The sequence below is a fragment of the Tenrec ecaudatus genome, chromosome 1 (genome assembly GCF_050624435.1).
Source record: "Tenrec ecaudatus isolate mTenEca1 chromosome 1, mTenEca1.hap1, whole genome shotgun sequence".
Taxonomy (NCBI): Eukaryota; Metazoa; Chordata; class Mammalia; order Afrosoricida; family Tenrecidae; genus Tenrec; species Tenrec ecaudatus.
This window is the reverse complement of record NC_134530.1, coordinates 77,696,317-77,709,626: the sequence shown is the minus strand read 5'-3', so window position 1 is coordinate 77,709,626 and position 13,310 is coordinate 77,696,317. Positions and strand designations below refer to the sequence as shown.

At 34.9% G+C, this 13,310-nt stretch overlaps 1 protein-coding gene across 10 annotated transcripts in view; it reads left to right on the top strand.

Annotated features, from left to right (window-relative positions):
* The window catches only part of TUT4 (terminal uridylyl transferase 4), a 150,490-nt gene that overhangs the window by 115,247 nt on the left and 21,933 nt on the right, over positions 1 to 13,310 (top strand). For 6 of the 10 annotated variants that reach the window (XM_075556073.1, XM_075556090.1, XM_075556064.1 and 3 more), the window contains 7 exons: positions 1,992 to 2,105; positions 6,680 to 6,757; positions 6,883 to 7,060; positions 7,323 to 7,370; positions 7,460 to 7,542; positions 11,211 to 11,326; positions 12,228 to 12,442. In XM_075556073.1, the coding sequence (XP_075412188.1) occupies positions 1,992 to 2,105; positions 6,680 to 6,757; positions 6,883 to 7,060; positions 7,323 to 7,370; positions 7,460 to 7,542; positions 11,211 to 11,326; positions 12,228 to 12,442 (832 nt within the window). The remainder of the gene's footprint in view (positions 1 to 1,991; positions 2,106 to 6,679; positions 6,758 to 6,882; positions 7,061 to 7,322; positions 7,371 to 7,459; positions 7,543 to 11,210; positions 11,327 to 12,227; positions 12,443 to 13,310) is intronic. The other 4 variants (XM_075556100.1, XM_075556125.1, XM_075556107.1 and 1 more) reach the window with 2 other exon arrangements.

The following is a 13,310-nucleotide window of genomic DNA, read 5'->3' as shown; positions in this document are numbered from 1 at the left end:
ATATTTCTGGCCAGAGAAGTAAAGCAAAACCTTATCAGTAAAATCTGTGCTTTTCATGTTATAACACTTACCATATTTCATTTTATGTTCTTGGGGACTTTGTTTTTATTTTGCTAGATATATAATCTCCACTAAGTAGGGACATCTGTGCCCATAGCATAGGACAGGGCCTGTTTTATAGTAATTGTTCAATAAGTACTTAAGTGAATGTACTAGTGGAAGAGTTTAGATAAGGGACTGACTTGGTTGTATTTTCATTTCATAAAACTGTTTCATGAAAGAGAAATATTTGAGGGGAGGGAGGGGGGAAAAAAAAAGAGGACCTGATGCAAGGGGCTTAAGTGGAGAGCAAATGCTTTGAGAATGATTGGGGCAGGGAATGTATGGATATGCTTTATACAATTGATGTATGTATATGTATGGATTGTGATAAGAGTTGTATGAGCCCCTACTAAAATGTTTTAAAAAAGAAAAGAGGAGAAAAAAAATGATTAGGGCAAAGACTGTACAGATGTGCTTTATACAATTGATGTATGTATATGTATGAACTGTGATAAGAATTCTGTGAGCCCCAATAAATAGTTTTAAAAAAAGGGTTCAAGTTGAAAAATGTTTTGGAAATGATGATGGTAACATATGTACAAATGCGCTTGATATAACTGATGTATGGATTGTTATAAAAGCTGTAAGAGCCCCCAATAAAATGGTTTATTACAATGAAAAAAAAAAGAAAAAAGCAAATCATCAAAGGGTAAAAAAAAAAAGAAAGAAATATTTGTTCAGATATTTTCATATATTTCTTGTATAAAAAAGGAAATAAAAGCATCTAGGCACATAGAAAACAATCAGGCTTGAAATAATGAATTTTCTAGATTTATTTCATAAAAGTAACTCTTACCACGGTGGTTGGGTTTATATGGAGTTTTGGTAATGAAATGAAGTGGTCCATTACCAGAATTTAATTCTCACTCTTTAAGTACACAGAAAGCATATGAAACCTTAGTCATGGCGGGAAATCTTCGAGGATTCTAATAGAGTTTTCTTTTAGTTAATTTTTTAAAAGCTAGCCAACATATTCATGTGGTTCAGAATTTACAAGGCCTAAAGGAATTTGTAGGAGCCTTGGTGCTATGGAGGTTATGCATTGATCTGCTAACCACAAGGTCAGGAGTTTGAAACCAGTAGCTCCTACTTGAGAGAAGCAGGAAGTTTTCTATTCTTATAAAGAAGTACAGTCTCGGAAAGCTACAGGGGCAGTTCTACCCTGTCCTAGAGGGTCACTATGAGTTGAAATTAACTTGATGGCAGTAGAAAGGGGTTTATGGTGAAAATTTCCTGGTATAGTTTGTCTTCTAGCCAGCTAATACTTCTTGCTAGTGACATCAATGTTAAAAGTTACGCTCTGTCTTCCATGAAATATGTTCTACCAGTGTATACAAATATGTAAATCCTCTCCCCACTTTTTAATACAAGTATAAACCCACTATAAATGTTCTTCACTGTGCTTTTCCACTTAGCAATAGACCTATTATTACATCAAGAGCTTCCTTCTCTTTTTTTCCTGGTTGCTTTTTAAAGGGCTTCATATTATTCCATTATATGTGTAAACCATGGTTCTTGAAACCATTGCATTACTTATAGATCTTGTATCTGGTGGATTTTTGCTATTCCAGCAATGCTATAGTGCAAATTTAGTCAATCATTTCACACATCTTCTGGTGTATTTGCAGTGTACACATTTAGAACAGAATTATGAAGTTAGAAGACATGTATTTCTAGTTTTCATAGTAATAAAATCTTTATAGAGTTTGTACCAATTTAAACTTTCACATGTAATGTTTGGCAAGTTATTCTCGAACACCATCTTTAATAGTTATTGAATTTTTGTATATTTGCCAATTTGTTGACTTTTAAAAATGTATCTGATATTAGTGATTACGTCTGTGATGACAATCTCATTTCATTTTCAATCATTATTTTATATTGTTTAGCGATGTGACATTGGAGATGCTTCCAGAGGAAGTTTATCTTCATATGCATATATCCTTATGGTGCTGTACTTTCTGCAGCAGAGAAAACCACCTGTTATCCCAGTTCTACAAGAGGTAGGTGTTTGAGAAAATCTGAAGGAGGTTCTTGTGCAAGCATTCGCCCGAAGTATAGTATAGCTTGCTCCATTTATTATATTAAGGATTTTTCCTCCATGAAATTCCTACATTTTTTACTAATATTAATCATATAATCAATTCTGTTAAATCCCAATTTTTTTAATTATATGGGAGACTATATAGACTATCAGAATACTAGATGAACAGAAACATTGAATATCTTGTGATGTTTTGTATTTCCTAGTAATAGAATACTGCAGATAAAATACGGAATTTTTGTAGACTGCTGTTAACTCTTATGTTTCTGAACCCATAGATTTTATTTCCTTAGATGAGAGAGTCGGAATGTGGATTAGTCGGAATCAGCTAAGTGGTAGTGGATAGCAGTGGTGAAGGCCATTGCTCTTTATAGGAATAGACTACCACATCTGGTGGGTTTGAATGCTGACCTGTTGGTTAGCAGCTACGCTTTTAACTACTCCACTACCAGGCCCTTTGTAAAGATTACTGCTAGAAAACCCTATGTGACAGCTCTACTCAGTCACATGGAATTGCTGAGTTGAAAACTAACAATAACAACATTATTCAACCTTCTCAATTTTAAATTTTGTTTGGGAAGAAATCCAAGGAAATTCTTGCTGGTGCCTACAAAGTCTTGTTAATTGCATCAAGCAAATATGAAATAAAGCAATTTTTCTCTTTACTTAATCAGAACTGGTTGACTTGTAGAGTCCCATTTTACTAAATAGGCACAAAGGAGTTTTTAATCATCCAGCTGTTCCCTCTGATTCCTGGCACAAAGGGGATTTGCAAACATTAAGGAGGATGCACCGCTAATTTCTTATAAAGGTGGTAATTTTGAGGTAATTATAGAGATAATATTCTGATTTCACATAAACGTTGAGAGTCGAGACAAAGATATCACAAAATACTGAGCCATGGATGGATGTCAGATGGTCTTAGTAAGTTTTTAAAAGTTCTAATGAGTACGATGTTTCTAAAGCAGGATTCCCTTCTTTCTCTCAAGCAGTGGGAAGGTAAGGACATTTTATAATAGTGTTTTCTAGCAGAAAGTTTAAAATTTTTAAATTAATGTTAGGTAATGTATTTATTTTTAGCAAGGTGGTTCACTATAATATATTTTAATTCAACCTGAATTAAATTAGGCCTCCCTAGAATGGATTGTGCTCTTTATTCGTCTAATTGTTAAGCTTTAAACTAGGGGAATCTTATGAATGATCTAGTGTTGGTAATAGCATAGCAACCATTATCACTTCGACAGAATACCATAGTCAGCAACAATGAGCCATACATTTTGTTTTAATGCTGATTTGTCTGTGTACCTTCATTTTATCACCTATGATTCAAGAGCCATTGAAGAATGGAAAGAGCAGGACATTATATTATAGCCAGGGAGAGGTGATTTTCATAATAGTGACATTGTAAAATTAATTAAATTGCCTGACCTTCAAAAATGTTGATGTTCATCAACAGTCAAAATGTCTTAGCAGTAATATTGATTTTGCCATGTTTACATAAGAAACTGACAACAAATGCCTTTGCATGTAGTAGATACCCTAATAGGCTTTTATACATAGTGGTTACTTTTACTATTTTTGTTATTAGCAGCATCATTAACATTATTGTTGGAAAAATATAGGTAGGATTGCCATAGTCAACTTTCAAGAACTCTCCCATTATCTGCTTAACAGACAGTGATTGATGAAATGACAGTCCATGGGATGTTTTCCATCATAATGAGCTCTGATTGTGGGGGGCTTTGTGATACATGTGGACTGATGATATATGGATTTTTGCTTCTGGCCTTTTTTGCTTGTCATATGGGACCCCATTGTCCATTGCTCTGCCATCATTTAAGTATTGGTCATTGGCATCGATCAACTTTTAAGGGTAAGGATATGTTTAATGAAGCTGATGATCTCTGGCTCCCTTTGTAATTGAACTTAGACTTTAAGTGGGTGGGTATTTAAAGACTTAAGAATTAATAGTGGATTGTTGGTCATCAGTTGTTTCAAGTTCTTTAGGTCAAAAGGAGAAGTAGAATGATTTTGCTGTACTCTAGCAAATCATATATAAAAGCACATTTTCATATGAAATTAAATTCTTACGATAATTTGGGAGTGTTATTCATACTTAGTATTATACCTTTTTTATGTTTCTTAATTTCTAGCAGCTTAAAATTGTATGTTAAATACTAAAGCAGTAGATAATAAAATATTACAATGAAATACGTAAACAAGGAGATGTTTAGTGTTACCCCTTGCCCAGATATTCTAGCTTTGTTTGGTGAAGATTTAGAGGGAGAATTGAGTGTTGAAATGATTGTTGGGGAGTTCAAAGAAGAGAAAATGGGGGAAGTTGGAAAGGGGAGGAAAAGGGAATGTTAGTGTGCTTATGTATGTTTGTATTGCCATGTAAAAGGGCAAGAGATGATAAAATTATTTTTGCTAAGCACTTAAAACAGTGAAACAGAGTGGAAAGTTAGACACCCTCAAACATCAGTATTCATAAGTACAAGTAAAATCAAAGTCCAATCACTCCCTAAAGCCTCACAGGTCTGTTTATTGTGTTACCAGCCTTCATTGTTGAGTTTGGTTCATGGTTGAGTTATCATTCAAAAGTAAGAATTCTCTTTGAAGGAATCAAGGTCTAAAGAAGTAGCTTGTACTATTTCAAAATCTGGTAAATAAATCAAATTATACAAAGCATGGAATATCCCTAACAACATCCTAACAAACAAGGGTAAATTAAAAAACTTCTGATAATTTTCTTGTTGAGCACAGTATCCCATGTCTTTTGTTTCACTTATTAATATTTGTAAATTTCAGGCTCTCGTTTTATGAAATGTCAGAACTTGGGCTAGACTGTATTTGTTATAGATAAATTAAAAAGCAACTTGTCATTAACTTAAGGCCCTTGGAACTTATGTCTTTATGCTTAAGAGTAAATATATTCATTTAACAAGTATATTGCTATAACAGAAATAACAACGAGAGGGTTAACAAACAAATTAACTTTCTCATAGTTGAGGAGCATAGAAGTCTGAGTTCAGAACACCAGCTCTAGAGGAGGCTGTTTCTCTTGGCGCAGTAGCAAATCCTTGTCTCTTCATCTTCTGTTTCTTCGCTTCTTAGAGATCTCTTTCTATCTTAACCCAACTCTGCTTATCTGCTTCCTCTTTAATTTCTTATATCGCAAAAGAGATTGACCCAAGAAGAACCCTACAACTAATTCTGATGCGTTAACGTAACAAAATAGCCCATTACCAAGAGGCATTATAACTATGAAGATAGAGGTTAGGGATTACAATATATACTTTGGCAAGATGCTATTAATATTAAATCCATAACATAATATTCAGCATTCGATGTATGGCAGGATTTGGGATGCTTGGAGTGTCTGCGCCTGAGAGAAAGTGGCCTAAATCTACAAGGAACTTAATTGTAAGAATGAGGTTGGAAGGGCTAGACATGTAATTGATTTTAAAAACCAATGTTCTGTGTAGAAGGGAAAACACAGTATTTATTCAGTTGTTTTAAAATGTATTCTGGAAAACATTAGGAGTTTCAAGGAACCTCTGAAAAGTCCTATAATACGTGGAGGGATTGGATGAGAAATAGGTGGATATGTTTTCTCTAATCAGGATTTGATAAGAATATTTGTGGTTTTATCTTTTTTACATATTGGCCCACCAATGAAAGTTGCATTTTAGAAAAGGGTTAGATTAAAAGAGAGAGAAAAAGAAAAACATTAATAGATTTTAATCTAATTTTTTCTTATTTTCATTGGGAAAACTGAGAGGATAATTATCCTGTCTAGAGTCCCTGGCAGGAACAAGACTAGAAATGATATCTGGTGACTCTAAACTTTTGCACTTAACTGTATATATCTCCTCTGTTTAAATGAAAGCTTGCAGGGTCAGTTGTTCGTGTTCTACTGCCTTATGAGATCCTTTTAAAATAGCATCATTTTTTTCCTGGTCACATTTTCTTTTGGGCAATGAATTACTACACTTAATTATTAATGAAGATTTGTAATCATTAAGATGTTAGGGGAAATTTCCTGATTAAGGGGGAGGGAAAAGCCTAGGAGTTTCTCAGCCTACAAAAACCAAAATCAGTTTATTTAGATGCAGGATCATTACGTATTAAACCAAAACCAGTATCCCTACTGAGTTCATTTAGATACCGAATCATTACATATTATTTTGGTATATTTCTATACTATTATTCTTTGATAACACTGCCAGTTTTGTTTGTCTCATGACTTTTGAACTGGGTGTGTTTTGATAGGCCAGATGGATAATGTTAAATGCATCATTTGGAAAGTATAATGCTCTTAAGATAATTCTTTGCCAGTTTCAGTCTTTCAGATGTACTTTTTACTCATTAACTACTTGTCATTGACTTTTATACCATTAGTGTATTTTATTTTTAATAAAAATATTCAATGTGTGTATCACAGGTAGATTCTAAATTGATATCAAATTATTTGATCCCTCAGAATGACTGGCTTGAAATTTAATTAAACTTTATTTTTTTACTATACAGATCTTTGATGGAAAACAGATTCCACAGAGAATGGTTGATGGATGGAATGCCTTTTTCTTTGATAAAACAGAGGAACTGGTAATATAGTCTTTATGTTAAAGAATGTTCTTTGATTTGCATAATTAAAATTTATTTGGATTTGCTGCTCATACTTTAGATAGCTACATTTTCCCCCTCTTTTGTTATCTTTAACTTACATGTAGAAAAAACGTTTACCATCACTTGGAAAAAACACAGAAACATTAGGAGAGCTTTGGTTGGGATTGCTTCGTTTCTATACGGAGGAGTTTGATTTCAAGGAATATGTAATTAGCATTCGGCAGAAAAAGCTGTTGACAACTTTTGAGAAGCAGTGGACATCCAAATGCATTGCTATTGAAGGTATGATACTAATTTAGCAACAAGATATAATAAAAAGCCAGAGTGTCGTTTGCTGCCAAGTTAATTGTGGGGGGAAACTGAAACATGTTAGGATTTAGAAGATCATTCTATTTCATTGTTATCAGTTTGCATCCCTTAATCTATTATTTTTACAGAATAATTCACCATGTTTGTTGGTCTGAGTGTATGTAGTATAAGACTCTAAACATATGTTACCATGAACATAATTCTAAATTAAAAAAACCAATTCCTTATTTTCTAGACCCTTTTGATTTGAATCATAACCTTGGTGCTGGAGTTTCTAGAAAAAGTAAGTTTTAAAAGTATGTTTAAGCAATTTCCTTAAGTTTAAAGCTTTTATACATTAATATCTATATCTTTGTTGTTCTTCTTCAATAGTGACCAATTTCATCATGAAGGCATTTATCAATGGAAGGAAACTTTTTGGTACCCCCTTTTATCCTCTCATAGGCAGAGAAGCTGTAAGTTTATACAAATCAGTTCTTAATATTTTCTTTTTTATAATAGGACTGTTTTTCAAAGAATAAGAAATTTAATCATTTCCAAATTGATATTAACAACAAAGTTCTCTTTTATTTTTTTCTTACCGCACTTATAGTCCATAATGAATTTATTTTATACACACAAACATGCCTATACAAAGTATTATGTTTTATATAAACTACATATAAGTTATTTTATGATGTGTTTCTATTATCTAGCTAGTTAAATTCTTTTTGTCGCTGAGCTTACTGAGGAGTGGGTCTTTGTAAGATTTACCATGTTCTCGACAGTGCTTACTATAGTGCCTGGCTCATCAACTCCAGCCAAGCTTGTTCCCCTGAGTTGATTCCAACTCACGGTGACCCCTCCCTGCCACGTGTCACTAGAGCCGAGTTTGGTAGGGTTTTGTTGGCCACATAATCTTTACAGCAGCAGACTGTAGCATAGTGCTGCTAGATGGGTTTAAAATGCCAACCATTTCAATTATTAGTTGAGTATAAATTGTTTTTGCCACCCAGAGACACGACTTGTATATTTGTTGTATTGTTATCTGCAAGCCAGGAGGACTGCACAGCACTGCCCCTTAGAGCATCTGAGGCTGTAATTTTTACAGCAATAGGTTGTCAGGTTTTTTTCTCCTGAAAAAACGATTGTGTTTTTGGCTAGTAAATAAGTGTTTAACCGTTGTGCCACCAGGGATCTTGGCTTACACATAAACCCAGAAGCAAACCCAGTGCCATCAGGCCCATCCTGACTCTAAAGATTTACAGAACTATAAATCTTTAAGGAAGCAGACAGCTCTAAGGAGACAAAAGCTCCAGCTTTTTCTCCAATTTCCTAAACCCCTCCCCCTAATCTTTATTATTTCTTTTGTATTCTGTTGTGTATAACTATATAGGAATTTAGCCGTCTATCCCACTATCTGCCTTTATTTGAGCAGCCAAATTATAATGGGGGGAAAAGCCATAAAGCTGGACAGTTTAAACTATATAAGTTAATCTTCAACTGGATTTGCAGTAATGTTTTGTACTCTAAAATTTCTTTAATTACTGCTATCTCCTATTTTATAAGTTATTTCAGGCTTTGTTTCTTTTTACAAGACTCGATATTCCCTGCACTTTATCCCATTTTTCACTAATGCATCTCCCACTCTTCCTAGGTGATTTTGTTCTCTGGGACAGTAAATACTATTAGATCAACATTGGCTCAACTTTGTGCTACCAGATCTATAAATATGCCATAATCTGCAGGTAGCTCTCCTTTTATCAAAGACTAGTCCTACTACAGGCACTGTAGACCCTTTCTACCATGAGTCTTCAGCCTTTTCATTTATGAACACCATTTTAAAAGATTAAATACATGGAATTTTATTATAGGTCATTATTAAGAGATGGACATTTGTAATCAATTTTAATAGGGAACATTTATGTTTGAATCGCATTTTAGTGAAGTATTGTCTTCCCAAAAGAGAATTCTAGTACTCTTTTTAGTAAATGTATAAAGATAAAAATGAACTCATTTATTATTATTAACATATTTTAAATTTCCCCTATAAAATATTTCACTGGGTTTGTCATTTTCTTATATAAATACTTACATATTATCTTCAATTTTACTGTAACACCTAAATCCTTCCTTTCTGACTTTTACAGAGAAATTTTGTCAACTCACTGTCAAGGCCTCTTAACTGGTAGGATGGAATAAAGTTCAAGAGAGAATTTGGGAGTAGAAAGGGCTAGAATTTGATAGTTGATTGGAAGTGTTCAGTGAAGGAGAACAAATTCAGGATGCCTAGGTTTCGTCTGCCTTAAGCAATTGGGGGAATTAAGAAATGGCTTCATCTCTACTTGTCAGAAAATGTGATGATGAAGATATTAAATTATTATCTTTCACCTTCTTTTTTGAGAAAGAGCTTCATTGGATATGATTCACAAAACTCACTCATTAAAACATACAGTTCTTTGTTGCTCTAGTCCACTGGATTGTCTAACCATAACCTATTTGATTTTAGCACATTTTCATCGTATCTAAAAGAAATTTCTAGATACATGAGATGTCAACCACTCTTTTTCCTCCTTTCCCTAATTTTAAGCAACTACTATGCCTGCAGATTTGCCTATTCTGCACATTTCCTATAAATGGAAGTGTATAATATGTAGCTCTTTGTCTTTTGACCAAAAGACATATTCTTTCACTTATATGATGAAAGTTCATTTATGTTGTAGCATTTATCATAACTTAATTCTTTTATGGCCAATAATTATTTCAGTGTCTGGATGTAATACATTCATTTTGACATTTGTTTCCAGATTTGGGCTATTATGAGTAATGCTTCTGTGAACATTTGTGTACACATGGTGCGTGTATGGACATATGTTGTCATTATTTGGGGGTACGTACCCAGTAGTGTCATGTAGTGTGGTCAGGATTTGGAAACCACCTGCCACTTGGAGGGCAAAAGACCGGAGCAGTTCTACCCGAGTCAGAATTGACTTGATGGCATGGTTTTTGGTCTTGTTTTTTTTATATATAAATTTACACAACTTTTTGAAGATGTCACACCGCTTTCCGAACTGACTGCATTTCACATCCCCATGTCAGTATTTAACTCCCCTTTGCTTCTCATCCTCGCCAACACTTGTTATTGTCTGCTGTTTGTACTGCTACATCGTAGAGCTTGTTTCCCTTGTCTTTAGATCAATTTTGAGTGCGTTAAGTAGGTAAACTTTCTTGACTTCATAAGGATCAGTACAGTTAGGTCCAGATAATTTCTGTAACTAAAACTGAGCTAGAGTCCAAAAGAAGAAGCAAGGAGCTGTTGTTGGCAGGTGCCATCAGGTCACTCTGGCTCACAGTGACCCTTATGTACAGCAGAAGGAGACACTGCCAGTGTGGCGCCGTCTGCTCCGTTGTTATGTGTGAGTCCATTATTGCAGCCACTGCTCAATCCATCTTGCAAGGACCTTCGCTTTACCAAGGATTTGGGTAAAGCTAAGAAAATGTATTTGTGCTTATTAGCTCTCTACCTTTTCCTTAGGGACATCGTCATTTATGTGATAACTGTTAAATGTTCATAAAAGTTGTATATAAATCACATATTTTAAATACCACGGATATATTCATGTATATGCCGAGTGTTTCAGCACATTTTTAATGCAGTTTTTATGGTAAGATTAGGTGTCTTGGCTGATATTCAGGTTGGCTTATACTGGAGTACATATGGTGAACCAAAGGACTGATCAGTAGAAACTTTTTATTAAAAAATAAGTTCTTGTAGAGACTGTTATAATAGAAAACATGAACTTTGTAGTCAGGCTTACGGCTAAATCTTTTTTTTTCACTTAAGGGCAGTTGATGTGAATTCAACTTTGGTTTCCTTATCTCTAAAATTAGGATGAAAGTAGTATCTACTTTTATTAAGATCCTGTAGCAATTGAATTCAAAAGTGAATATAGATGTAAAGTGGCTAGCCCTTCCAGTTACTCTGACGTTAGTCATTCTGATTCTTAGTTTCATATACTTGATAGTGGAGTATTTGTTGATAATTCTTCTTAAAGCTACTTTTGCTGCTTTGTTCTATTTTCATTTAGTTCTAAAAATTCTACAGAATTTTTTTTTCCTTAGTAAAATTGTATTTTCCTTCTAGGAATACTTCTTTGATTCCAGAGTATTAACAGATGGAGAACTGGCTCCCAATGATCGATGTTGCCGTGTGTGTGGGAAAATAGGCCACTACATGAAAGACTGCCCTAAGAGGAGAAGGTTGGCCAATGATTATATATCATTATAGGAAAAGTAAACGTTTAGCCAATTTATAGCTGCAGCTGTTTTAGAAATGCTAAAATGCTACGTGAGAAAGTTAAGGACTTCATATTGAACTTTCGGTAAATACACATTTAAATGGAGTTTTATAATAGGTTATGACTTATTTGTGTTATAAAGTTATGTCCCGCCATTCATTCATTCATGGGTTTTGTTTTTGTTTATTGAGGCAACATTGATTGATACCTATTATGTGCCAGGAACTGTGATAAGAACAAGAGAAAGTGATCAAAACTTGGGTTTCTTGCTGAGGACCTCAAAGTCATGCAAACCGTTAAGATATAACGCATGAATCTTGAGTTGTATGCTATAAAGTATATCTCTACATAATAGGGCCTCAAGAATAATACAGTCTATCTACTCCTTCAAAAGATACTTGGGAAACATACTTACACTCTCCACCTGGACCCTACATGGGCAAGACAATCCCTTCTTTATTTATGAAGTCTGGCTGATATCAAGAAGTTGTAACTTTCCAGACAAAACACTGCTAGTTTTTCTCTTTGGTATTTTGCTAACAGATAACTATGCAAGACATTTCTCTGATTCTTAGCTCCTTACTCTGTAAAAAGGAGTTGTACATCACAATCTCTAAGGACTGTTGTTAGACTAGGATTCTATACTAAGTGCTGTTGTATAGTACTGTATTCTACACTACTGGAATGCCAAGTTTTTGCTATGAATAGGTATGCTATAAATGTAAGATATTTTGCTTTCAAACAGATGATGCATGAAAACAATAGACAGGTTATTCCTTTTGTGACTGTGGATTCTTTCATAGTTTAGTTCTGTCTGTGACTCACTCAGTTTCAAGTCCCTAGCCCCACATTATTGGTATCAGCAGTTTACTGTTTAGACTAAAGAAGAAAGACAGTGAAGAAGATAAAGAAGGGAATGAAGAAGATAAAGACTCCAGGGATCTTCTGGACGCCCACGACACTCGAGACTATAGAGACCCCAGAGATCTCCGGTGTTTTATATGTGGAGATGCAGGACATGTACGAAGGGAGTGCCCGGAGGTCAAGCTAGCCCGACAGAGAAACAGCAGTGTGGCAGGTAAATAGAGAAAGCCAAAACGAGTAATGGGAATATGGTCATTTATGTGTATTTTGCCAAAGGCCTTATTTTTCTCTAATTAGTCGTAGTTGTATAATTTATGTAGATTAAAATTATACAGTAGGACTCATACTTTGAACAGTACTTGGATATGATATATTCAGAGTCCCTGGGTGATGTGAATAGTCAATATGCTCGGCTGCTAACGGAAAGGTTGGAGGTTTGAGTCCATTGAGAGGCACCTAAGAAGAAAGACCTAGCCATGTTTCTAAAAAGAGCTTTTGTAAAGACTGTCTTACACAGGTCTAATGCACCCTGACAGACATGGAATCCTTATGAGTCAGCGTATATGTTAATCGTGACTGGTTTCTGGTCTTGCTTTTTTTTAAAATCATTTTATTGGGGGCTCATACAACTCTTATCACAGCCCCTACATCCATCCATTGTGTCAAGCACATTTGTACATTTGTTGCCATCATCATTCTCAAAACATTTGCTTTCTGCTTGAGCCCTTGGCATCAGCGCTCATTTTTCCCTCTCCCTCCCCGTTCCCCCCTCCCTCTTGAACCCTTGATAAGTTATCAATTACTATTATTTTGTTTCAGTCATACCTCTTGACTTGTTCCACAGCACTTTCCTCTCAGTCAGCCAATACGCGGGGGAAGGGTGGGGGAGGCAATTTAGAAATTCCAGAAGATTCCTCAGGATTACTGGGATGAGGGAGGGAATAGTGAGGCTTTTTCCATCAGAATCTTTCACGGTCCCCACTCCCAATAGAACTTTCCCACCTCCACCCCTCTGGGGAGTCGCGGGGAGGTGGTAACTGTTCAAAGGTTCCGTGGCAGCACAAAGATTGGAGGTTCAAGCT